The following is a 26842-nucleotide window of genomic DNA, read 5'->3' on the forward strand; positions in this document are numbered from 1 at the left end:
CCTTATAATATCTTTTGCCCGACGCGAGGGGGGTTTCGCTGGGCCCCAGCGTGCAGTCCGTCCCGTTTGGGTCGGCGTCAGCGGCGCGCGGACATTATGGATGTCTATGCACTTTTTCTCTCGTCCGTTTTGTTTTGACTCTGCTGATGGCGAGAGGAGGGAAAAAGAAACACATCATCAGCACGTGAAATGCAAGAGAGTTTGGGGAGTCAACTGAAAGAGGAAAAAAGATCAGTGGTGGTCCACGACAGCTTCATCGAGAGACTGATGGGCCCCAGTGTGTCAGATGAAGGATCCACTGGGGGCCTCCTCCATCAGCAAACGTATCATATCAAAGGCAAATGCTATATTATAGAATATAGACTTTGGAGCTGGAATACAAGTTGATTTTCGTTTACAATAATCCACATCCAGGGGGAAGATATAAACACCTCGGCCATTGGTCGAAACAATTTTTATCGAAAATACATTCCGTGCGTCCGTTTTTTCTTTGATGGTCTCTTATCTCTCTCTCCGGCTGTTTTATTTCGGAATAGACCAGCTGACTTTTTCTTTCAAATAACAAACGAACAATTCCTTGCCCACCTGACGAAAAAAACTAAAGGTCCAAGGAAGAAGAAGAAGTAAAAAGGGGAATTGGTGGGTGGTCGATATGGTCCCGCCTCCAGCACCGAAACGTGTGTGTCTGTCCTGTGCTCTATCGTCTATGTTAACTGCCTTTTTCTTCCCCCCCCCCCCCCTCGTGAGGTAATCATTCTCTTCTTCTCTTTGGACAAGAAAAACACACATCACGCTTCTTCCTCTACTTCTACGCAGTGCAAAACGTAGACGAACGAGTCCTGACTGGCATCTAGCTCTCTGCTCCTCCTCGTACCTCGCCACAATTTCCTTCATAAATGTCGAACGGATCATTTACATTTTACATTTTCGCCCCGGACTCTCCGTTCCAGCCCCCGCAAAAGACACACAAGTAGTTTGTGTGCATGTGTGTACAGTAGAGAAAGAAGAAGAAGTTTTGTTCGAAAAAGATGGGGGGTATACATGTATAAGGGGGGGAGTTTCGTTTTGTTGTTTGAGGGATTTTTTAACTTGTAATGTCTGACATTCTTTGATGTCTTCATGATGATGGACGAATATCTCCCCCCCCCCCCCTTGTAGGCGCATGCAGGAGAAGAAAAAACTTTTTTCTTAAGGGGATGGATGTTTCTTACACGCCCTCGAACACACAGAGAGAGAGAGAGAAAAGTAACATTTTTCAGAAGAAGAAGAAGAAGAAGATATATCATAGACTTGCACTCACCGTGTTGTAAGTATATATAGATTTGTTGGTGGTATATACTCTCTGTGATAACCAGGGAGACCCTATTATAACTAGTATACTACCCCCCATCACGTGTGTGTGTCTCCTCCCTCCTGTTTTTCTTATTCCCCCCCTACCAAAAGCAAACAAGAATGTTTTTCTTTACATTTCTATAGTATACCTTTGAGGAGAAACAAAGTGACCACCAATGATGATGACGGTCAATCATCATCCGCACACACATGAATATTCAGCCGAGCTCTTTTATATTATATTAACATGTTGCCATATAGTCCTAAAATATTGGGCATTTAGCACAGCCTGTAGACACAGTTTTGAAATGGAGAAAAGAGCCCTCGACTGGATAAATATCCAACACAAGACCCTATAGGTAGTAGTACTGGTACTGGTGTACTAGTTGTGTGGTATAGACTATAATAGAGTTACTAACGAACAGTTGAGCTCCTCCAAAGAGAGAGGGGTTGCTTTGAGATATCTTCGTGGTAGTATATAATGCTAGTCGTCGTCGTGAGTTGGCTGGCTGGCTGGCTGATGCTGCGGTGGTGGGGGAGCAGCTTCAATGTCAACAAACTGTGAAAACGACGGTGGGGAGATGTGCCCTGAATCCTCAATGACACATGGAAGCTAGTAGCAGCAGCAATAGACAATCGTCTCTCTCCCATCTCTCCTAGCTCCTTCTGCATCAATCACCGAAAGTTTTCACTTTATTCGATGCTGCTCCCCTCCGTCCCTCAAGTCTCTCTCTCTCTCTCTCTATTATTCCATTTGCTGCTCTTCTTTTCAGACTCGACTATCTTGTCATCCCTCCTACACACAGCACTTTGCGACGGTATAACAGTTAGTTACACTACTACAGCGGGATTGTATTGTGCGTTATCCAGTTAAAACCCTTCGGGGTGGGGTGGGGGGGGGACAAGATAGGGACATGCGGCTTAGATGACACGGATGACGTAAAAGCGATTCGATTAATAAACCGCCAAATTTTATTTCAACCCTTAAAAGAAAAAAAGGAAAAACTGTTTTTTTCCTTCGACCTCCCTGTAAGAAAAAAAAGGGGGGAAGTCTAAATGTATAAGAAAATACAACCCGCTAACAAGGAGGATTCGAGATAAATCTCTGTGTGATGTTCTTTCGTTTTGCTGGATAGGCTCCTGCAGTGGGGGGACATACACACAAACAATCGGGATCGGACATCAGCAGTTTAAGTATAGCGAACCCCTCCATTTTCTTATCTTCCTGTGGTAGGAAAACCTTTTTACAAGGAGGGAAACTAAAGAAAAAAAAGAGTTCACAGTCTCTCTCGGTTCGCTGTTCTAAAGGCTGGAAAGTTAAACGGGGGACCAACCGCAACGGAGTGAAATACCACCAGGATGAAACAAAAAAAAATTCTTTTAAAAGGCCCGAATAATTTTTAAGAAAATAAATAAATATTTTTGTTAAAATAATGCTGGAACGAGAAATAAAAAAAAAAAAAAAAATTTATTCAAAGCAAAATGAGACGTGACAACAATGTTTTTATTTTGGGTTGCTGATTGGCACAGCGTCTGAAAAATGCCAAATTGTAAATTGATTGGTGTGTCGTCTGCTCTCGTTTATTTCGTCCGCGCCAGAAACGTTTCAGAGGTGCAATTGCAATCAATGATGGTTGACGACCGATAATAAAACTTTTGTGTGTGTGTGTGTGTGAACCTTGTTAGAGAGACACGTTGAAAAAGAAGAATAAAAGATTTTCTAATCGATTGAAATAACAATGGCGATAGACTGAATCTTGGTGAAGTTTTGATCTTCCTGGATTCAAATTGGCCAACTTTTCCTTTGTTGCATCCACCAGAACCCCGTGGGTCGTGAAAAATGTAATGGCGATTTCGTTTTTAACTTTTGTTCAAGTGTGTGCATGCTGCTGCCTGTCTAAAATTTAAAAAAATAGGTGATCTGAATGTCTTGTTTTTATTTTCACATTTTGTCAAACAGTTTCCTGCAGAACTCCACTCTGGTGCTGTAGATTAATGGCGTTGGAACTTCGAAATCATGTCTGAATCGCAAGTAGTAAGTCGTGATTCATTTATTTATTAGGCCCAATTTTGTGTTCGAAATTTGTGTGGTCGAAAGTTCTCCCCATCACGTGGTCACCGTTGATATGCAAATTTTCTCTTGGCAGTTTTTAATGTAAGAAACAGTTAAAACGACATCAAATGCAATTTGGTCGGTTTTTCTCTGTTGGTCACGTGCTCCGAGTATCGATAGGAAAGAAGGAAGCCGACCGATTAACATGTAGGTCGCCATCCAATGAGACTTGGATTTCTGATATTTATTTATTATAAATATCTCCTTTTTTTGTGGTCTCGTTTCCATTTGGAACGATCGAGACGGCGGATGGGTTCTTCTAAAAAAGCCACTGCCGGAATAGAAAAATATCTAATTGATTAGTCGCCGAGATAATCAAAAGATCAAAATAAAACAAAAGGCAGCGGCTCCGTTTATTTTTCACGAGGCAGACGTTGTGCAATCGTTATACTTTTAATTATTTTGCCTCTTTTTCTTCTAACATTTCATCAATAGTCAAATAGCACCTGGATGATGTTTTGATTGGATTTTTTTTTTTTTTAATTCCGGATGATTGTGTGGGTGGGAATGTTAATGTTACCCGTCTAAATGTTGTTAAATCAAAAACTTTCTCGAGAAATTTTTAAACGACCCCGCATAGAATCGACGCAACTTTAAATGAGTGATGAAATTGATGACGGTGGAAAAATGTATTTGATACATCAGACACACTGAAAGAAAGAAAAAGAAAATAAGATTTATTTATTTTTCCTGCTGTGTGTCTCATCGCCTCCGCCCACCTTCCGGGGTTCCTTCCATTTGATTTTTACTCCTCCTCCTCCTCCTGGCCCGTCTGTCTGTCTGGCCTCGTGTGTGTGTTTGCAGTGTTTACCTCTGTATTAACAGGAACAACCCGTCTCTCCACCCACACACAAAATACTTTGGAGCTTCATAATGGATGAGCCTCTTTGATTCCTCCTCCGGCCACCAACCATTTTTTTGTTTTTTTACCCTGGGAGAAATTGTCTTGTGTGCGCATCCATCCGGATGCGTCTATACATACTCAAATAACCGAAAATATCCCCTTGTCCGGCCACAATAAAGCCTGGGTGTCCGCTCTTCTATTTATTTCTACTACGGAGTTATCGATCTGCCTCATCCTATGGATAGGAGGGATGGATACGAGTCCTATCCATCCATCCTTGTGCTAGGAGCGTTTCTCCCTGGGATTTTTTTTATCTCCAAAATAGTTTTTGCGTTTTCATTCCCAAATTACTCGGCACGATCCTAACGCCGAACAACATCACCAGGAAACAATTTCTTTAAGGGAAGTAAAAAATGATTCCGACTCGATCCGGCGCGCCACTGTGTCGCTGTCGGAATAAAAATATCAATCGATTAGTCGCCCAGATAAAAAAAAAAGCCGCGGCTCCGATTCTTTTTTTATTCTTCACGATCGGGAAAAAATGACGCGGGGGTTGGATGATTCCTCCTCACTCACAACAAGATTTTTTTTTCTTTTGCCTCTCTCACATCTTTTTTTGATATTTTTCTAGCTCCTTTTATTCTCATTGGAAATATTTTCCTTGAATTCTCATTGGTTCTGCCGGGAATATTATTTTCTCCTTGGATCTTTACATCTCCACACGAAAATGATTAAAAGAAAAAAAAAGGAAAAAAAACGTTGGGGGGAAATGCGAGAGGGGAAATATCTTGTGAACAGACACACACATCACGTACGCAGTGAGAGAGACGACGACGACGGAGCTACACACACACACACACAAGGCGGTGCAAGGTTCTTCTATCAGCAGGTTGTCCAGGCAACCAACGGGCGGTCCACTCGTTGATGACGGCGGTGGCGACGGCCGAGAAGAAAGAAAGAAGAAGAAGATTTTTTTCTTTCTTTTTTTGACTGTGTAACTCTCTTATAGAAGAGAGTCGAGTGTGCTGGGCTATTAAAGGGAAAAAAGGGGATGGTATCCACAGATATTATAGGGAGGGGAAATTTATATAAAAATGAATAGATGTTGGGGGGGGGATAAAAGAGGAGATGGTGGTGGTGGTGGGGGGGGGGGATTTGATATAATACGCAGAGAGAAAAAGGAAGGAAATACGAGGATGGATATTTTATCCTGAGGCGGCGGCTGTGTGTCTATAGCTACGGCGGCGGCCGTCTATGTGTGTGTCTGTTGGTGGGCGCCCACCCCATTCCCCCCCACTCGTCAGCGGTCGACCAATGTGAGGCCAGCAAAGGCCTGGATGGTGTCAATGAGACCATCGTCGCCTATTGGTCCACCTCCTTTCTATCGGGAGGGTTTGGCGTATTGGGGGGGTGTCGGTCCATTATTCCGTTGGTCGCCCATCATTGACGACACGAAATTGAACAAAAAACGCATTTTCACGATCGTGAAATTTGATTGAAAAAAAAAACGAAATCTATTCGATTTCACGGAAAAAAAACGAATTCGAGAGAGAATAAAAGGCTCCTCCCACTTTTCCCAATCTCTTTCTCTTTGCCGCAATCGATAAGTTTGAAAAATCAAATAAAAAGTTTGGACAAGAAGAAGAAGAAGAAGAAACCGGCGGCTGCAACGGTGGCACGATCTCGTGACTGTTGGCCGGGGTAGGAGGAGGGAGGGTTCAAGCCGCAAAAGGCGCCGCACGTCACAAAATAATAATAATAATCATCGTAATACAACTGGCCTTGCGTTCATCATCATTAAAAAACCCCAACCGAATAGAAAAGAGAAAAAAACTGACCGTCTGAAAGATTTTTCGTCGTCGAATCGAAATGATTGTTTCCAGCTAGGCTGCTAGGGGGTGGGAGCGTGTATTTAATATGCGATCGTCGTAATATGACGGACGGTTACGGTCGCAGCTAACCGAGGCCGAGAAAAATGTTGAGTCTCTCCCCCCACGATACGTGATGGTCGACATTGATTGACTTTGATGTTGGTTCTCGCCCTCACCCTCAACGCGCGTTCAAATAAAAATCGAAAAAATTCGTGTGGTGTGGGATCGATCCTTGCGGTAATCCTCCGCAACGCCATCTTTTGGTTTATTTTTATTTTTGGGTTATTTCCTTGGCTTGTTTTTTTAGTAATTTCAAGAGTTCTCTGTTCAATTGGAAAATCACTTCACGTCAGGGGAAACGACGTGACGCCGAAAAAGAAAGAAAAAGTGGAGGATTTGGACACGTCGAAATTCGTTGCGCCTCATCGGTCGATTCCGCTGCAAAGCCCTCAGTGCTGTCCATCACAACTTTGCTTCGTTCTCTGTCTTTAGATTGCGTGATTCTTGTGCACATACTCTCACGCGTCTTGGAACCCCTCCGGTCTACACACAATTCACGCGAGTTTCCCCGTTTATTAGAGACGAAAGGTTTTTTTTTTAAGGAAATGATCCGTTGTTGTGCATGGATAAAACTTGTATAAGGCTTTGCTTTAGTCGGGAGGGGGTGGGGGACTATTTCACCCTTTTTTCTTTTTTTTTTTCATGTTTGTGTTGACAAATGAAACTTTGTCCGATCCTGTTTGGGGAATCCTTAGACAAACGAGAGGAAAAGAATTTTTAAAATAACATATGGAGAGAGGGGGAGAGAGAATATTAACTTGGGCATACACGTATACGTGTAATAAGCCAACCCTTTTTTTTTTCCATATTTCTTGATCCCCACAACAGAGTAGACACAGTGGTCTGACTTTTGGCTTTGCGCAACTTTTATGTAGAATACAAAGTCTTTGGCTTTTCTTGGTTGCCAAGGGTTGTAACGCGATTTGCTACTTCATAGGCCCGAATTTTTGCCGAGTTCGTTTTGAGAACTTTGACCGTTTCCACGACATTGTCCAATCGGCAATCGGACGTTTTTAACATTTCTATGGCCATTTTGGAAATTAATTTTTCTTTTCCGGGAATTGAGAAACTGATGTTGATCATTAAAAAAAAGGAAAGGTGGTGTGTTTTGAACACAAAAAGAAAAGGAAACCTCCTCTTTTGCTGGGCTCATTATCACCACCAGAAAACCCGAAAACGAGCGGCTGTCTGCACCAGGAGAAAATGAGCGAAAACAAAAGAAGATGGTGTGTTACATTACGACGGCGCGTTCATCTCTTCTTCTTTTTCCCATTTCTGGACTGATGGTGGGGGGCTGCCAGGAGAAAGAGATGTGCCTGGGCCGGCCATGTTAGGATATAAATAACCATCATAAGGTGTGCGCTAAAGGTGCAAAAGGACTCGGCCATCAGACGGGAAAAACGACAAAAAAGGGCGAGCCTCGAGGTTCTTTTCCAAAGACGCCAAAGAGAAAAAAAAAAAGACAAACACCGACCGACCGAAGGGGAGTTGGCAGCAGCGCGCGTGATTAGAAGCGCGGCCGAGTGTGTATACAGCGGTGGGGTTCTTTGGTGGTGGTGGTGGTGGTGGTTGCCGGTGTGTCTAAATATTATGTTGCATAATAGGCGGTGGAAATGAGAGACGCCGGGTTGCCGCCGCCAACGCCGCCGTTGCACAAAAGAAGGAAGAAAAACCAAACGGGCAAAACCCTTTTTCCACACACACAGACGGAACAATTTTCTTTCTTTTTTTCTCTCGCCGCATATTAGGAACACACAAACGTCCGTGTGTTACACACACACACACACACACACTGGTGTGTTTTTTTTTCTTTTTTTTACTTCTTATTCTGAAAAGGTGGGCAATATATAACACACAATAGACGAGGCCCCAGCACTCATCTCACAAATATTATAAACTCTACGCACTCTCTCTCATCGCCAGTATTTTCCTCCTTATTTCTCATGTTTTACGTGGTTTAAGAGCTGGTTATGGCGGGCGGTCGACCCACTTTTTATTTTTTTTGAAGTTTCGCCGCACTACTAAAAAACCAGAAAATGCCTCTGTACACGTACCGCTCGATTGTGAGTGCCAGCTGCGTATGATACACACATTCTGGCAGCGGGGCAAAACAGAAAAAAACGAAGGTGCAAGTGCAATCTGGCAGACACTTGAAGTTTTTATTTATTTTTTATATCGGTGTGTCGTTAGATGTTTTGGTTTTTATTATTATTTTTTGAGAGTGAAAGTGTGAAGAAGACGTTACGTGCATCGTTACGTGTGCCGAAATCCAGTTCTTACCAGGTTCGAACTTTGCGACGTGAAATGTGTTATTGAAAACGACCGGCCGGGATTGCGATGTCTATTTGCGATGCGCACATTGTATGGCTTGCTGCCCCATTTTTCTGCATGAAATGAGATAAGACTCTCTCTCATTTTTTAAATTTCAAATCTCCCCCCTTCCATCCAACGACGGGTATTTTGAAAATAAAGAAGAAGAGGCTTTCTAAGCTGCTGCTGGGCCCATCTCTCACGCAAAGTGAAAAGAAGAAGAAGAAAACGAGTCGGGTTTCCAAAAAGTCGTCGGTTCCTTTTGATACCTATGCTAATGAGACTCTCTCTCTCTCATTCCTATATATCTATTTTTTTGTTTCCCCCCCCCCCCCTCTCTCTCTCGGAATAGCTATATAGAAACACACACATACCTTACGCAACACACAGTGTGTATTCGGGGGAAAAAAAAAAGAGAAGAGTCGACCTCCTGTGAAATGTGGGCGCGCTAAAAGGCGGCGGCGGCGGCCGGGGTATTTTCTAGCGCGCGCGCGCGCGCGTGATTTAATATGGGCGCGCATCGCCGCCGCCGCCGCCGCCGTGACGTGTGCAAACAATCGGACGCAAAAGAGGTTTTTTCTTCTTTTATTATGGACGGCCATAGAGAGAGAGAGAAAGAAAGAAAGATGCAAACACTGTAAATAACCCGCCATCATCCGAGAGAGAGAAAAGACACACACACACACACACACACAGTGTGGAATGCAAGTATAAAATACCACCCGCTTTAGATGTGTTTTTCTTCTTCTATTCTTTTCTCCGCAGCGCGATAGGGGGAACGTATCAAACGGGGCCTTATAGACACATCCATAACGGGAGGAAATATAACCAACAAAGTGACGTTTATGGACGTTGAAAATGTTGAAATAAATGTACAGTTTTTCGGCGGGTTATTAGATATAGACAAGACGCGGAAAGAGAGAGAGTTTGACCTCGGCGTGTTGAAATGATTGCCGTGGGTTTATGTGTTTGTGTGTGTGCATATTGTTATAGATATTTTGTGTGTGTGGCCGCCGACGAAAAGGGCGTCTCGGCCGGCACACACTGCCATCTCTTCTCTTCTCTCTTTTGCTTCGTGTGTAATAGAGTGTGTTGAATTTCATTTCGGGTTGGCCGTCATTAATGCCGGCCGATTGAATTCCCAGCCAGTTTTTCGGGGGGGGTGGGATCGTGCGGTATCAAATTTTTGTCAAGGAATCAAAAAGGTCATCCGTCTCTTTCAATCTTTTTCCGGCCAAATAAACCCATCAGCCCTTACCGCCCTACGACCAAACGCGCCACCAGCCGAAATCAATTTTTGGAAATTGAATTTTCATCTTTTGACCAGCGGTCATCTGCGAAGAACCAGTTCACTCAACTATCCCCCCTCTAGCTTTTCTATCTATCTCTCCTTTCCCCTTTTGATAAAAACCCTAACGATCCTGACGATGTCCACCCACCCCACCCCACTTGTTCCCGTTGTCAATTGTACTTTTGTGCGTTCCACGCATTGAAATAGGCCCAACGAAACATGTTTATACGCATCACAAGATAAAGAGTGAAACGTCCCCAGTCTTCTTCTTCTTGCTTCTACCCACGACTATAGCTAGTAGAGCGGTGGGGCCGGCCCATTACCGGCGCCCCCAGTCTGAGCCAGGGGGCGACGGCGACGATGACCATCCAAGCGTCTCAAAGGGGCCCCCATTATTATTTAGACTTGGGATTGAAAATGGGGAAATTTTCTCCTTTTTCTTTCATTGAAATACAGTCGAGATAAAACGCCGTTTTTCCCCCCAAATAGAATTTCGAATTCGAATGCCGCGCGCTAAATACGTGAAATTCATCTCTCCTCTTGGCGACCTTTTCAGGCAATCATTAAGGGCACAGCCAGTTTGTTTCCGTTTCTATAATGGATATCAAATCACGGACTGTACACAATAATCTCGTCGTGAGTTTGATATCAAAATCCCCCCTCTCTCTCGAGTGCAGCGATTCAACTTGTTCAATCTTTCATGGGGGATTTCTTTCTTTTCGTTTGTGTCAAACTGCGCTTATAGCATATTCATATAGAGTTGTTGTGTGTGTTTTTTTTGAACGAACGGGATTTAGGCAAAAGAGTCACGTCGACTTGACTTTTCTATTATGTTACGCAATCCCCACACCCGACATAAGCTCACGGTTGATTCATGAAATGTTGATCGGTGGGGGGAAATCACTTTCCGTTTTTTTGATTTTGTTTTAAAAACTAAACCAGTCGGATCGTGCGCTCTCTGGCGGATGGCGTGCACCGGCTTGTATAGAATCCGACCGCAGTGATGGATCGTGTTGTTGTGTAACACAGGCCTCCACCACCACACATCGTCGTAGGATTGTCGATTACAAGATATGCCAGTCGAGCTACAAACTTTCGAGGGTCTCGTAAAAGTTTTTTCCTCGTCGTGTTCTCTTTTATTCTGTTCTTGTGCCCTTTCATTTTGACAAGATAAAAGTTAACCGGAAATGTCCAGGATATTTGGCAAAACGACAATTCCCACTATGCAATAAAAAGGTTTTTCGCCTGTTTCCCCCCCCCCCCCCCCAGATATTTACATATATTAGGAAATTACATGCGAAGGGAAAGTCGACTAATAATAAGTTCAAAAAGTCCTTTTCTTGTACATATTTTTGTGTGTTCTTCTTCGATGGATTTTTAAAGGGCGAAAAAATAAAAATGGAAAAATAAATAAGGGGGGAGATCATTAACGAGGCCACCAGGGGGTGGGCCCCATTGTCTGGCGAGTGTGTGTGTGTGCTGGTGTCTGTGTGTTTTTCTATCATCCTCCTCCTCCTCCTCCTCTTTGGCTGCTGCTGCTGCTACCCATGAGGCCATCACCACCTTTTAGTAGACGTCAGCCAGTCCCTTTTCTTAAACTGAACTGGTGTCTTTGTGTGTACATACCTTTCGCCATGTATATACCTATTCATTTGGGATGGTCAGAAAGGGAAGAAACTGCATAGGTTTTTTTTTCATTTTTAGAGGGGTAAGGGGGGAGGGTGTATACGGAATTCCACCTGAGAGTCAAGTCCGTAAATAATCGAATAAGAAAAACCAATAGTAAGAGCCAAAGGTATAGAGAGAAAAAAGGGAAACGGGCGGGGGGTTCTAAGCGCGGATTTCTTCTTCTTCCCTATTAGACATGGAGAGACTTATTATAAGATGTGGGGGCCAAGACAGTCGACCCCCTGGCCGGGGACTTTGGTGGAAGAGAAGGGCAGGCGCCGTCCGGCGGATTGTCTTTTCTCTGTTGTAACATGTCCAGTGTGCAAAGCTGAAAATGCCCCGGCAACATCCGTTGACCAGAGATTTGTGTTGCAGATTCCGATCCTTATCGATCCGCACGTAACAATGCCCAGTTCACCACCTTACACTATTCGTCGTGTGTGGAATGCCAAAAGCTTCGCCCCCCGCTCTCGACAGGACACAAGGAACCTTTAAAGTTATTTGAATCATCTTAACTATATAGAAATGCAACTTTCAAATGTTATTGATGGTCTCCGGATGTAAAAGTTGAGTCTAATCCTTGCCGTATTGAAGAGGAATCATTGAAAGCCCAAACATCCATAATTCATTTTAAGAAAGAAGAAGTAGTAGTAACCTATATTGAAAATGGAGAGAAAAACAAAAGAAAACTGAGAGAGAGAATATTGACACAAGGTGCAATGCAAACACAAACACTAACACGGCGGGGGTGTACAGCAGCGCAGGGCCCCCCTTATGTTTGCTTAGGTTATTTCTTTCTTTCTTTCTTTTCTATCCTTATTTATTTATACAATTCTGATGAGGAAGAAGAAAGGAAAAAAAAGAGGAGCCCGAGCTGCTGATATGTTAAGTAGGCATCAGCATCAGGATGCGTGGCTATCGCACCTTGAAGGCGTGAAGACTTGGCTCACGTGGCATTTTCAATCAACGTACCTCGGAGAAAAGTTCTCTATCCCTTTTTTTTTCTTTTTTCTTTTTTTCTTTTTAACTGAGGAGAAGAAAAACGAATCAACCATTTCTGACGTGGCGTTTCTATTTGTTCTTTGCCTTTTTTACCTTTTTTCTTCTTCCCCCATCACCTGGAAAAGAAGTTTCTTTTCGCCCCACTTTTTCCCCCTTGTTTTATTCCAGGGGGTCGAATAGCATTATAAACATGTGTTATAATATTCCCGTCTCCTTCTTCTCCTTCTTCTTCTTGTGATATGTGATGGGTAAAGTCTACACACAGCACCGGGTGAGAGGAATGTTTTATCATCTCTCGGTTCTCTCTCTCCTCTAGGCCTCGATGAATTTTCATTTCCCTCCCTGGCCGGAATTTTCTTTTCGACGACGAACGGACAGGCCCCCGTTCAACACACACAAATATTTTATGTATAATATCTCTTCTTCTTCTTCTTGTTTTTTTCTTCTTATTTTTTCCTTTAACTTTTTTAAATTATTCAAGTCTCGGAGCGAAGGGGAGCGCAGAGGAAAAAGGCACGGGGGCCGCCGTCTCTTTTCTTCTTCTTCTGTTGCGAGGTTTCAATTTCATCAACGAATCAGAGATGACACGCATTCATTCTCTCATCTTCGCCGCCGCCGTTTTCTTCTTCTTCTTCTTTCCAGCTCCAAGGAAATAAACTTGTTGGTTACCTTTTTTCATCTTCTCTTGGGTTGCGTCCCTTTTCTTTCTTCTAGAACCTTGTGAATATGTGATTATATCGACGCTATATAGAGATTATACACAGCAAGGTAGTAGGAGAAGAAGAAGCTCGTCAATCTAAATCCCCCCCGAAAGAGAGTCTACTACTCTCTCTACACTAGCACACGCCCGAAAATAAGAAATCAGGCAGCGGTAAGCAGCTATTCAGCTACAGGCCCTTTGAAACAATTTTCATACGTTCTCTTCCTTATTATTTCTAATTTCTATCTCTCTCTCTCTTTCTCTTTTCTTTTTTTTTTCTTTTATAACTTTATATAGTGCCTAATCATATAAAAATTTTCATTCCCCCTCCCCTTTTTTTTATACGACACTCTCCTGGTTGTTGTTGTTTTTTGTTGTGGGGGGATGTAAATAAAAAAATTAATAACAAGCAACTATTTATATATACGTTGCGACGGTGCACACGATATAATAAAGACACCTGAGCAATTAACATGACGACGCGGTCGGAGAGCAATCAAAGATTGTATTATATGAGAAACGGCGAGTCGAACAAGCTTTATCCATTTGCGGCTGGCTGGCTGAATGGCTGGCTGGCTGGCTGGGAGAGAGAGATGGATGTAAAAAGATGCTGCTTGGTGAACTATATATAATCTATGATGGCGCGTCCCATCTTCTCGACTACTACTACTATATTATGCACGATATGCAAATGACTGCCCAGATAGTATATTGCACTGAATATCATTTTTTTTTTTTTATTTTTGTTTTGTTTTTATCATTTCCCCATTTTGTGGAAGGACTTAATTTTGTGTAAGATCGAGATTTTGGATGATTTGATCTTGGGCGGCGACTGACGTCTAGCGCCAAGTTTAAAGAAACCCTCCGGTGGCATTCGCGCTGGACTTTTTTTTAGCTTTTTGATTCCGGAGAGAGACAAACAATTGACACTGGCTCTATTTATGTATATGTGACTTGTCTGCACACTCATTGGCTTCTTCCTCCTCCGGTTGGTGACAATCTGACGACTTGTGACTCTGAAGATAAAAGCGGCGCAGCTCTCTGAAGAGTAGCAGTAGTAGCTGGTATTAGTAGTAGCTAGTCAAACGGATATGTCTAAATGTACAATTCCAAGTGAAACAGCAAAAAAGGGCCCCAGAAAAGAGAGAGAGAGAGAATGGAGAAACAATAACAAGAGTGTCTGTCAGTCTACCTGACATTGGCGCCAGACAAAAGAGAGGCCCACAGCGCAAAAGGTAGAAAAAGAGAAAAACCTCTCAATATACTACCGTGCATATCTATCAATCTATCTGCATGTAGAGTAGAGATATTCACTCATTTTCACCCTCCTGGCATCCGTAAATTTATTTCAAGTGTACCCGAGGAAATATCGGGTCCAAAAACACACATCGGATGCCGTCAAAAAGTTGAGTCTCTCCAAACACACACATGGATGCTGCTGCTGCCATTATAACGAGAGACCAGAGCAATAGGAGGGTTTTGTTTTGTTTTTTCTTCTTGTTGTTTTTTTTTTTAATTTTCGGGGGCTGCTGGACCCACCACGGTGGTGGTGGCCAGACGATAACGAGGGACAGCGCGAAATTTTCCAAAAACTTTTCTTCCTCTTTCTCTCTCTCTCTCTCTCTCGTTTTTAAAAACAAATAAACCCTCCCACTTTGGGAAGGAGACCCCGTGATTTCAAATGAAGGACTCGACACACAGCGCACACACACCTTTGATCATCATTTTGTTTGTTTCATCCATTATTAAGCAATTTTCTGTGATATTCCAGCGAGAGAAAAGCGAAACCACCACCTACGCACCAAAAGCTATATCCTTGTGTATGTGCACGTACGTCTTCCATCCAGAGATGTGTGTGTGTGTGTGTGTAGTAGAGACACAGAGTCGCGGGGCGATTAAAAATCGATTACGCGCTCCGTCCTCTTTTTTGGCCGCTGATGGCGCAGCGGAAGAAATAGAAAAGAAACAAGCCCAGCGTCGAGAGCTGTCAGCTGTTGAACGCACACCACGGATTATTACTTCTTCTTCTTTTTCTTGGCAATCATCAAAGGAAGAGGCGAAACAGCAGCAGCAGCTAGAGTCTTTCAAAAGAAGGGAAGGTATTCGAGCGTGTCAAATGCGACGTCGTCGTGCCAAATCTGAACGATTTCTAATTGAATCTCCCGCCGATATTTATGTCTCTCCATCTGACGCTTAAGCGTCTCCATCATATGCACTAGACTCGACCTATTAGAGACGAAGAAACGACGACGTGGTTTAAGACGTCAAAGACTCACGCAACTCACGGCCGCCGCCGCCGACTCTATCCACACGGCCACCCACGACGGACCTCCGAAAAAGGGCCAAAGCGAACCCCCCTTCCCGAAAAAAAAATCATAAAAAAGGAGAAAAGCGACAGCCGAAATTTTTTTCTCGTGAGCATTGCGTCTACCCGAAGAATGAACAGCACGCAAATGATTGCAGCCGAGAAACAAGAATCCTCCTCCTCCTTGAAATTGTTGTTGGGAGGACGACGAACTCGGGCTCGTTATTGTTCAGAGAGTAGAGAGAGAGAAAAGAACCACAACGGTCGTCAGTAGTGGTATAGTATATAGCGGCTGGTGTTGTTTGTTTGCTCCTCTCTTTTTATTTATTTCTTTTTACTTCTTCTTCCACGGCTGTTGTGCTGCTCCTGTGATTACCGGGTTTCGCCACCCACCATCATTTCACCACCTGATTATAAATGATGGATATATGCAACCACCACCACCACCACCACCACCACCAACGAGGAACCCGTGCGCCATCTCTATAATCATCATCTTTGGAGGGCCCCGTTTTCTTCTTCTACCATCCTCATTTATTCCCTCATTTCTCCACTTTTCCGACTTGTTTCTCGTACATTCCCTTTTGGGCTTGTTTCTTTACAGACGCAGTTATCTTGTAGGGACGACGATGAGAAAAACACACACAAAAAAAAAAGAAATTGATCGGGAGTGGGGGGGGGGGGGTTTCTATTGTCGCACGACCTGCTCTTTTATTCGTGTGTGGGTGATATCTCTTCCCTATAATATAGATGACATCTCTCTTTTTACTTCTTTTTTCGGGGCTCCGTTTTCTGTCGCCGCAAGTGGGAAGTTACACGACGACGACAGAGTCTAGACGACGATGTTGACAGTCGCTCTGACATTTTGACAGTTAATCAACTCCGGGGTATTTCTTTTATTAGCCTATCCCGCACACAGGAAAAAAAATCCCGTCGATCGGAATCTACGAGGAGAAGAGAAAGGAAAGAAGAAAAAAGGTCGCGCAACCTTTGCGTCTAAATTGTTTCTCCCGGATGCGTTATTGACTCGGTGAGAGAGAGAGAGAGAGAGTCGCCGAGTGCCGGGCCGTGTGTGTCTCTATTTTTAGATCGGAAAACCGCACGAATTATTCCGACCTCCTCTTCCTCACACTAAAATAAGCGCCAAACTTTAAATTGTATTTTATTTTTTTATTTCTGTGTGTGTGTTAATACTCTTCTTATTGTGTGTGTGTGTGTGTGTGTGTAACCGCCAGCGTCTATGACGTGTGGTGGGGAGGCAAATGGCGGCGCTCTAATTGCCCGAGAAGAACTCGGTCCTGCGGGGATGACAAGGTAAAAGTGTTTTTGGCCAGCAGTAGCGGTAGGAGGAGGAGGTTAGGTTTGGTTTGTTTGCCGGCCGACACACCAGCACAGCAGAGTCGTCTCATCCGGGGTGTAGCAAAGAAAAGGGGCCATCCGAGCAATGCACATCCATTCGTCCGCGTCCAAATGAAAATGCCAAAGTTTTGAACGGGGCGCCCGGCTTTGAAGCGACGGATGAGGGGCGGAATGACAATGAAACCCTGGACAACTTTTGATAGATAAAAATTTCTACCCCTTGAAAATAAAAATGAAATCAAAAAGAAAGAAATGAGAAAAATCCCTGGGCGCTGCGTTGAAGTTGGAGAGAGGCGTACGTGTGTGATCTACATATCCAGCAGCCCGGCAGCAGTTTGACAGCGTCGGATGGATGGATGGAGGTGGTTGATGTTCGACCGACTGGAAAACGCTCGGGTGTAGTAGTGCACACATATGAACCTCGGTCAAGAGACCCAATAGACGTAGCGTAGTCTAGTAGACGCACATAATAGCCCAGCTACTACTACTACGAGAGAAATGGAAGGAAAAGGAGACAGCTGGGGGGGAAGGAAGAAAAGGGGTGCGGAGGGGGGTAGGAGGAGATCGTCCTACCGTACGCTCTCACCATGGCAACGGCGATGACACGGGCGTCCCTCTCCTCGATGGAACCGATCGATTCCGACAATCCCGCGAGCGGCTTTTAATCGCATTGGTTGCAAGACCACCGTCGCCACGTACACACACACACACACACACAGTATCACATGTAGAGACGCACTAAGCTAGTAGTACACTAATAATACCCCCCGTCGCCACAGATGTCACCTCAAATCCTGTAAAAGAAATCAAAAAAGGATTTAAATAAGGAACTTACTTTTTGAATATCCCGCCAAAATCGATAAGAGATGAATGAAAATTTAGTCCGTGATTTTCTCCGAGACAAATTAGACGGTTGGCTGATTTTTGAGACGCTGTTGTGGTTGGGATATATTTTTATACGACCGTATAAACGTGTGTAGTATAGGGCTGCAACACACAGCGTATAAAGATGATGTAACCGCCCGCCCCCAACATGCCTCTGCACAAGGACTGGGCTGCATCTCTGATGGATGGGATCGACGCTCCGTCCAGCCTTTTCGTTCGTATGTTGTCTTCTTGTTGTTGTTGCTTGTTTCTTTTCTTCGCTCCCCCCTCTCTTCTAACGGACAACTTAATAGCGGGTAATCACCGGCACACACATATATATATACCAACTAGGCATATACGTATGTACACATCCAGGTACCACCACCACATAGATATATATATATATATAAAGCCTGGTGGTGGTGCTGTAGCTTCGCCAATAAAAAGACAGCTCAACAACAATTCATCTTTTATTTATTTCTTTTGTCTTGCTCGTAGACCTCCCTCAAAGCCTCCGGGACTCAGTGCCGAAGTCGAAAAAAAAAGTAACGACGCAGAGCTGTGGTGCGTGTGTGTGTTCTTCGTTATTTATTTTTTTCGAAACAACAAAATGAAAAGAGTTTTGTTTTTTTGTGGTATTTCGTACGGAACATACCGTACGGGAAATAATAAATAAAGAGGTGGTGAGTGAGCTAGAGACCACGGTCATCATCATAGAAAAAGAAAGAAGACTGGGCTGGTTAACCTTAAGCCCGACGACGTGGCAAATCATAGAGTTTGTGTGTCTGGAGAGAGGAGATGGACTGGAGGGAGTTGAAGGTGTTGACCGCACCGTTTTGAGGCGAAGAGTGATCTGAAGATTGCGTGATCATCTCTCTCTCTCTCTCTCTTGTTTGTTGTTTTTTGTGTCTGTCTGTCTGTGTGTGTGTGTGTGATGTTCTTCCTTGCCCCTTATAACCTCATCTCACCAATTTCAAACACTCGAGATCAGAACTAGTCAGGTAAAAAATGATCAAGATGGTTCGTATTGTCTCTGGATTAGATCAAAGTCCATCAAACCAAACCAAAAAAACAAAAAAAAGTTAAATTATTAGACTGGCTGCTCACACGTCATTCTTCTACACACGAACATTCTAAGTGGCGCTGTATGTTGGGGCCTTTTTTTCCTTCCTTCTATCGACAAATCTTTCGAGTCAATTTATTTATCTAAAAGAAAAAAGAAAAAAAAAAGAGTTGAGCTGCGCTCTGGTGGTGCTGTTTGATGCCTGCCATGTCACCCGCGCCGAGCTTTTTGCGTGACTGGCGTTCAACGACAGAATATAAAAGAACAAAAAAAAAAAAAAAGAGATAAAAAGAAGGAGAGAGAGAGAGGAGGGGATGATTGCGGATGTGCGGAGCTGGCACGCCGCCCGGCGTTTGGACGGTTCGAAATAAATGCAGACACACACAGGCCGGAATATATATAACAACATCAACAAGACAACAAGACAAGAAAAGAATAATGGAGGCGCAGGCTATCGTTCGAGCAACACACGTAATACAAACAAGGAAACAAACGGAGAAAAGAATCAAAACTTTTTTATTTTTTCTTATTTTATTTTTATTTTCTTATTTTTCATCCGCAACCTTGCTGCCCGTCCTTTTGCTTGGCTGAAGATGTAAAAGACAAACAGGAAGCGGACAATGATAGGGTTAGCGCTATAGCAGCACTGCTTTCTTTTTATTGCTTTCATATGGTAACAAAAGGAAGAAGAAGAAGAAGAAGAAGAAGAAAAAACAACAACAACTGTGACATTTGTTCTCCTTCCTCCGCGCTGATTCTGTCACAACTTTTTGGTTGGGTCCTACACAACCTACAGTCCCAGCACAATAAAGAACGGAAACTAGACTTTGAACAAGACACGAATTCAATCAGCTTTTTTCTTCTTTTTCTTTTCTTTTTCAAAAAGTTATATAGGCCTGGGAAGAAGGGATAAAATCATCTTGAAAGATGCAATTTAACTGTGGGGGCCAAATGGGCAACGGAAACCTTTAGCTCGGGGTCCGTCCGCTCTTATTCTGATTGTTTTGAAAAGGATCATCATTAGACCGCCCCCTGCACTCTACACTCATCGGTTACGGTGACGTTGCAGACACACAATCAGTATATAACAGCAGAGAGAAAAGAAGAGCAATTCGAAGGGTCAGGGCTCGTTTTTCCCACTCATCCTAATGAAGTCGTAAATTTTAACAGAAAAAGAAGAGCCCCAACTGCCCTTAAAGTGGAGGAGAGGCCATAAGAGGGTATATACACACGGTACTCTATGACCCAACTCATTACCTATTCCACCGGGGTATTTGGTTGTTTTCTTATATTGTAGTTATTTCTATTCTTTAGCCTATATATGGGCCGCAGACTGCTCGGTCTATACGGCGATCTCGAGCGCTTGGTGGTTTGCTTATTTTTTTTCGGTGTTCAAGTTTCGTGATTCTTGGAATATCAAAGTCACCTCGCCTTTTTCGATGAAACTGCTGCTGCTGCTCCAACACATCAGCGCCAATGAACTCACCTAAATTTGTTGAAATTCTATCGCTAAACTATGTGAAAATCGAATCATCGTCGTCACTGGTGTCGCAGGGGATTTTGAATCGATTGTGTACCGGAATAAACCGAATGCAGTTTAATTGATTTCGTGCTGAAATTATAGTAAATTTAGATATCGACCATCAGTGATGCCAAGTGATGCCTATTTTAATGCGTTTGTTTTAGTCTCCCTTCTTTTTTTTTAGAGTTTGAACAGCTCAACGCCATCTATAGGTCGTCGTAGAAACAAGGGTCTGCAAACTTCGTTCCCGCTTGAATTCGAATTCAAAAACTCGGTAACAACAGCAATAAAGAAGCCTAGAGTAAACCATTAACACATTTTTCAGTCTTTGTGTCTAGAAGCAGAAGATTCGTACCGATCCAAAGTAAAGATCACAACAGAAATGTCAAGTAATCTAACCTACCACACACAATTAAGTATATTTTTACCTAAATTAAAGACAAGATTTGTATTCCAAAACGATTATAACTAGTAAGTTATAAATGGATAGAATATCTAATTGTTATTGTTTCTTGTATTATTATAGGAGCTGTCGGCATGACGCAGATTTCAACGGGAACAAGAAAACCAAACTGTGGCGTGCGCAGAAGTCATCAAAGTCGTTGACTCCCAAGGCCATATGATACAGTTTCACGTGTCCAGGGTGTGTCCACTCCTTAAAAAAAGAACAACTGCAGCCGCCAAGTAGAAGTTGAGCTGGTACAGTCCCCTCGTCGTTTATGGCCAATTGAAAAACAACAGCAACAAAAGTGTCAAAACAGTTTTATTCCTTTTTACAGAAGATAAAAATATTCGTCACTATGCAAGGGCTTTCAAAAGTGTCCAAAAAGCAACGAATTCAAAATCATGGAAAAACCAACGGATGAGAAGAGATAGCGAAAGACAGGTAAGACAGGTCGATAGAAATCTTGCGCATATTGGAAGGGAAGGCGGAGTGCGCTTAATGAATCCTCACCCATCTCTCCTAGTGACAGTCGAGGTCGTCTAACGGTCTTCATAAGCCAAACTGCAGAAATGTTTGCTTGTTTCCAACCTCTCCGTCTATGGGAAATGTCGCCGAATCGAAAAAAAACAAAAACGTGAAATGCGACTATGTAAATATTAATTCGGTGTTGCAATCTGTGGGTAAAAGACTAGCTCCACCATGTCTTATCAGAGATGGTGGGTACGATGACACCATCGCCAAACTATCTATCTATTTTTTAATGAAAGCAAAAAAAGAGTAAACCCATTGTGGTGCCCAGTAAATGCTGTTTTTTTGCTGCCAGCGACAAGAAGTGGCGAACAAAAACGAAACGGCTACGAGGACGACTCTCGTCGGAGCCAAGCTCTTCTCTCTTTGCATATGTCTGAAAAAAGAAAGAAAAGATTGGCGCTATAAAGCCCGGCAAACCAGTTCATCCCTCACACTTTGAGAAGTTTCGCCGTCCAGCAAGGTTGGCATCTTCTTCACATCCGCTTCAATCCTTGTAAGTTCACATCTCTTTTGTCTCGCACTTGGAAGAAATCATACAGTACTTGGCTGCTTTGAATTACATTTCCAAATTTAATTATCAACTCACGTTTTATACATGTCTTTCAAAATTGCTGTTGAAAACTCTTGTGCTACTAACGCGTGAAACTGACATGTTCCACCCTGTTGAATTTTAACGAGCTAATAAGGCTTTTCATTGTATTCTGTTACATACCCGTCTATGATTTATATAGTTTGCAATCGCTTCATCTAATTCTATTTTTTGGATGAATGGCATACACTTGTGATTTGTGATTCGCTGAAAAACGATACGATCGTAGATAGCGCATTTTAACAGTTATTCCTTCGACGGCGTTTATTCTCTTATTTTGGCGCGTTCATGTCCATTTTACGGCATCGTTTACTGCCTTCCAGATACACAAGTCGTATTTGGCAAAACACGGAACAGCCAGCGTATAAATAATTTCATTCCCGCACCAATTTTGTGCATGTCGACCTTGAATTGATAATATCGGGGTGTGGTCCTTTAAGCAGACCTGGAGCTATCGTTAGCTGTGCCATTCCCTACACGTTTGACGATGGCGCGAAAGAAAAAAATAAAAGTAGCAAGGTCAAAAACGGTAGAAAACTTGTTTTTTTTTGTTTTTTTTTCGTTGTTGCAGGTGGCAATGACCGCAAATTCATTACGTGTTTTGGCGTTACTGGCCAGTTTGGTCGTCGCCTTGCCGGTGGTGGAGAACTTGGCTGTCAAACGTCAGGTCGTTCAACCTGCTGCCGAACGTTCGGGATCGTTTTATCGCGGGGCAGTCGAATCTCCGCCGCAGATCATCCAGGCCGGTCCGGGATTCCAAAGGAGCTCGGTTGAATATCGTCCCAATCCCGATTTCAGGCCCCGCAACCCATTGGCTCTCAAGAACTTTAACATTGGCGTTTTCCTGTCGCAGTTCTACTTCCCATCGCTGCAAGTCGATCACTACCGCCAACAGTTTCCCGCCTATGCTCCGTTTGTTCTTCCGACGTATGTCGATAACTTGTTGATCCAAAAAGGTATTTTTTATTTGTAAATTTAAACACTTTGAATGATTAAAAATTAATGACTTTGATAGATATAACTGTCAAAGAGAGCTGCACAAATGGCCAGGGTCTGCGACCTAACCCGAGTGACTGTTCCGGCTATCAAATGTGCAACCATGGCCAATGGGTGAGCATGTCGTGTGCCGATGGACTGTATTGGAATGCCGAACTTGCCATTTGCGATTGGCCAGCTAATGTTCGATGCGCCTTGCCCGAAAGCTCCCAACCGGCCCCTCAACCAAGTTCTACCACGGCGGCTCCTGAGCCCTCCGTCGTCACATCGGCTGCTCCGGCCTCCCCTGAGCCTTCCGTTACATCGGCTGCTCCGGCTTCCCCTGAGCCTTCCGTTACATCGGCTGCTCCGGCTGTTCCATCCACCACGTTGGCTCCAGAAACAGCTGCAACACCGTCACCACCTTCTTCTTCCGGTATCCATTTAAATTATATATTTTCCCCTCCATCTCTTTTTTAAAACTATTCGATTTCTTGACACAGGTCCGGCCAAAGTAATTTGTTACTATACAAACTGGTCGTGGTATCGTCAAGGTGAAGCTAAATATGCTCCGGCTGACATTGATCTGAAGCTCTGCACCCACATTTTGTACGGATTCGCCACTTTGGACCCCAACAAGGGAATTATGCAGGTCTTTGATTCCTGGTCAGACACGGACGAATACGGCCCGAGTCTCTATGCCAAGGTAGTGGCTCTCAAGAAACACGGAATCAAAGTCTTGATTGCCTTGGGAGGATGGAACGATTCAGCCGGAGGCAAATACAGTGTTATGGTCAACAATCCAGCATCCAGGCGTCGTTTCATTGAAAATGCCATGATTTTCATTGAAAATTACGGATTCGACGGACTCGATCTTGATTGGGAATACCCAAAATGTTGGCAGGTATGCTGATTTATTTCAATTGACATTCCTCTTCCATTCCAATCTCAACATTTTTCAATTAATAAGGTGGATTGCAATGCTGGCCCAGCTTCCGACAAACCGGCTTTTGCGGCTTTCGTTAAGGAATTGCGAGAGGCTTTCAATCCTAAAGGTTGGCTCCTAACTGCGGCCGTTTCACCATCCAAAGCCGTTATCGATGCCGGTTATGACATCCCGTCTCTCTCACGCGACTTGGATTGGATTGGTGTCATGACCTACGATTACCACGGCCATTGGGACAAAAAGACGGGCCATGTAGCTCCACTGGGCTTCCACTCGGAGGCAGATGTCGCCTACTTCAACACGGAATATACTCTGAACTACTGGATCCGTGGTGGAGCTGACCCTGGCAAAGTCATCATGGGTATCCCACTGTACGGCCAGTCATTCACCTTGGAAAATCCCAGCAACAATGGACTCAACGCTCCGGCTAAAGGAACTGGATCGGCCGGAGAATTCACCCGCCAAGCTGGATTCCTCGCTTATTATGAAGTATATTTCCTATTTAAATAACAAATTGGAATATTGATCTAAATTAATTTCTCTGTAGATTTGCAAGACGATTGCCAACGGAGGATGGAACGTCGTCCAGGACGAAGAAGGTAAACTCGGTCCCTACGCTTACCGTGGCGACCAATGGGTTTCGTTTGATGACGTAAACATGGTCCGCAAAAAATCCGAAATTGCCAAAGCGATGAAAATTGGTGGCGCCATGATCTGGGCCCTCGATTTGGACGACTTCCGCAACAAATGCGGATGCGAGACCTACCCTCTGCTTAAAACCATCAACAGGGTTTTGCGAAACTATCCTGCATCCAGCGCTAAATGCGACATCAAATGTAAAATCTCCTTTATTCATATTCGAATTCAGACAGCAAATTAAAAGAATTTTATTTCCAGCTGTTCCAGGAGTTTTCCAAACGACTGCTTTGACCAAGAGCGTTTGCCAAGAGAATTCTTACAAACCACATGAATCTGATTGTACCAGCTATTATCACTGCGTTTTTGGACAATGGAGTGCTCACACCTGCCCGAATGGCTTGTTCTGGAACAAGGTACAAAACTCTCGACTTACAGCTTTTAAGAAGATTTCTAAATGAAGAAATGCATTCGATTTTTTGATTTTTTTAATGCATTAATTACATTGATTTATCTCAGGAATACTGTGATTGGCCTTACAACACCCAATGCGGAGATGGTAGCCAAACTTATGTCCCACCTGTTCCTTCTCCAACAGCCGCTCCTTCCGCTCCTGTCGCTCCTTCTGAAACATCTACGTCGAGTGGTGCCTACGTCGAATGGAAACCATCGACCACCACAGCCAAACCGACACCTAGCCCCTTCCCGGAGGTGACACTACCTGACACAGGTTTCAAAGTCATCTGTTATTTCACCAACTGGGCCGGATACCGAACAGGAGAGGGTAAATACAAGCCGGAAGACATCGATCCGGCCATGTGCACGCATATTATTTACGGATTCGCCACTCTCAGCCCCAGTGAGCTGACTATGCGAGTGTTTGACTCCTGGGCCGACACCGATGAATACGGACCCAATCTCTATGCTAAGGTCACGGCGCTGAAGAAAAATGGTATCAAGGTGTTGATTGCTTTGGGTGGATGGAACGATTCTTTGGGCAGCAAGTACAGCCAACTGGTTAATAATCCAACGGCCAGGAAACGGTTTGTTGACAACGCAGTTGCATTCGTGGAGAAATACGGATTCGATGGATTGGATCTCGATTGGGAATACCCCAAGTGTTGGCAGGTACAACTCCAGTAAAATGAAACAAATGATCCTTTTCTTTTATAAATGTAATATCATATTTATTAGGTGGATTGCAAAGCTGGACCAGATTCAGACAAACCTGCATTCACTGCTTGGGTAAGAGAGCTTAGCGAAGCGTTCAAACCTCGCGGCTGGTTGCTCTCCTCCGCCGTTTCACCGTCCAAAACTGTCATCGATCTCGGCTACGAAGTTGCGGCACTGTCCCCTTACTTTGACTGGATTGGTGTTATGACATACGATTATTTCGGTAACTGGGACAAGACGACCGGACACGTTGCTCCACTCTACGCCCATTCGGAAGTGGAGAATAAATATTTCAACACGAATTTCACACTCAATTACTGGATCGAACTTGGCGCTGATCCGTCCAAAATCATCTTGGGAATGCCTATGTACGGACAGTCATTCACCCTCGAAGATCCCACAAGTAATGGTCTTAACGCCAAATCAAAAGGACCGGGTGAAGCTGGAGAATTCACTCGCCAAGGAGGTTTCCTCGCCTTTTACGAGGTCTGATTGCAATTGATAGGAAACTTCTTTATACGTATGTCTTAACAAATTATTATTTTTGTTTTAGATTTGTCATCGTATGAAACAAGGTGGTTGGACAGTGGTTCAAGATCCTGAAGGAGCTATGGGACCTTATGCTTACAAAGGTAATCAATGGACATCATTTGACGACGTCGCCGTCATTCGTCGAAAATCTGAACTTGTGAAATCAATGAACATCGGCGGAGCTATGATTTGGGCGTTGGATCTGGATGACTTTAGTAATCGATGCGGATGCGAGCGCTACCCGTTGCTCAGGACCATTAACCGTGTCTTGCGTAATTATCCCACACCCGACCCGAACTGCAATTACGCCTAGAAATCGTGCGAAATATTCGAATGAAAACTACGTAATCCCCTTATAGATACTTCAAGTTACGTCAATATTGGATGCTTTTAATGGCACCGAACATCGCTATCGCCATAAAATATCAATTCATTTTCTCTGTTATACGGTTGAATCCGTTCCTGGGTATTTGGGTGCAGAATTTTCACTGCCTTGTGAACTTTGGGTTATCTTACGTATAATTTAATTTTGTAGAGCCACCTTCCACGTTTGATTTCCAATAAAATTGTCAGCATCTTCACCTGTTGTCGTAATTTTTTTAATCAAAACGTTAGGTAAACATTCTAAATGATATTTGGCTTTCAAGCTTTACTCATTCGAGGGCATGACAGCATGACTCATTTTATGTTGATGCTACCAAAACTTCTG

The 26842-nt window shown here is 43.6% G+C and overlaps 1 protein-coding gene and 1 long non-coding RNA gene across 2 annotated transcripts; both read left to right on the forward strand.

Annotated features, from left to right (window-relative positions):
* Positions 1-2918: 2918 nt before the first annotated feature.
* LOC124349204 lies at positions 2919-20819 on the forward strand. The gene is made up of 4 exons (XR_006920222.1): positions 2919-3174; positions 3293-3367; positions 20494-20581; positions 20633-20819. It is a non-coding gene; the product is annotated as an uncharacterized LOC124349204 (long non-coding RNA).
* An 851-nt stretch (positions 20820-21670) lies between these two features.
* On the forward strand, positions 21671-26714 carry LOC124348846 (probable chitinase 10). The gene is made up of 10 exons (XM_046799185.1): positions 21671-21776; positions 22444-22828; positions 22888-23283; positions 23351-23751; positions 23818-24282; positions 24341-24629; positions 24691-24845; positions 24949-25557; positions 25624-26088; positions 26156-26714. Exons 2-10 carry the CDS (start codon positions 22450-22452, stop codon positions 26444-26446), a joined length of 3450 nt encoding a protein of 1149 aa, XP_046655141.1. The 5' UTR covers positions 21671-21776; positions 22444-22449; the 3' UTR covers positions 26447-26714.
* Positions 26715-26842: the final 128 nt, after the last annotated feature.

The sequence above is a fragment of the Daphnia pulicaria genome, chromosome 7 (genome assembly GCF_021234035.1).
Source record: "Daphnia pulicaria isolate SC F1-1A chromosome 7, SC_F0-13Bv2, whole genome shotgun sequence".
NCBI lineage: Eukaryota > Metazoa > Arthropoda > Branchiopoda > Diplostraca > Daphniidae > Daphnia > Daphnia pulicaria.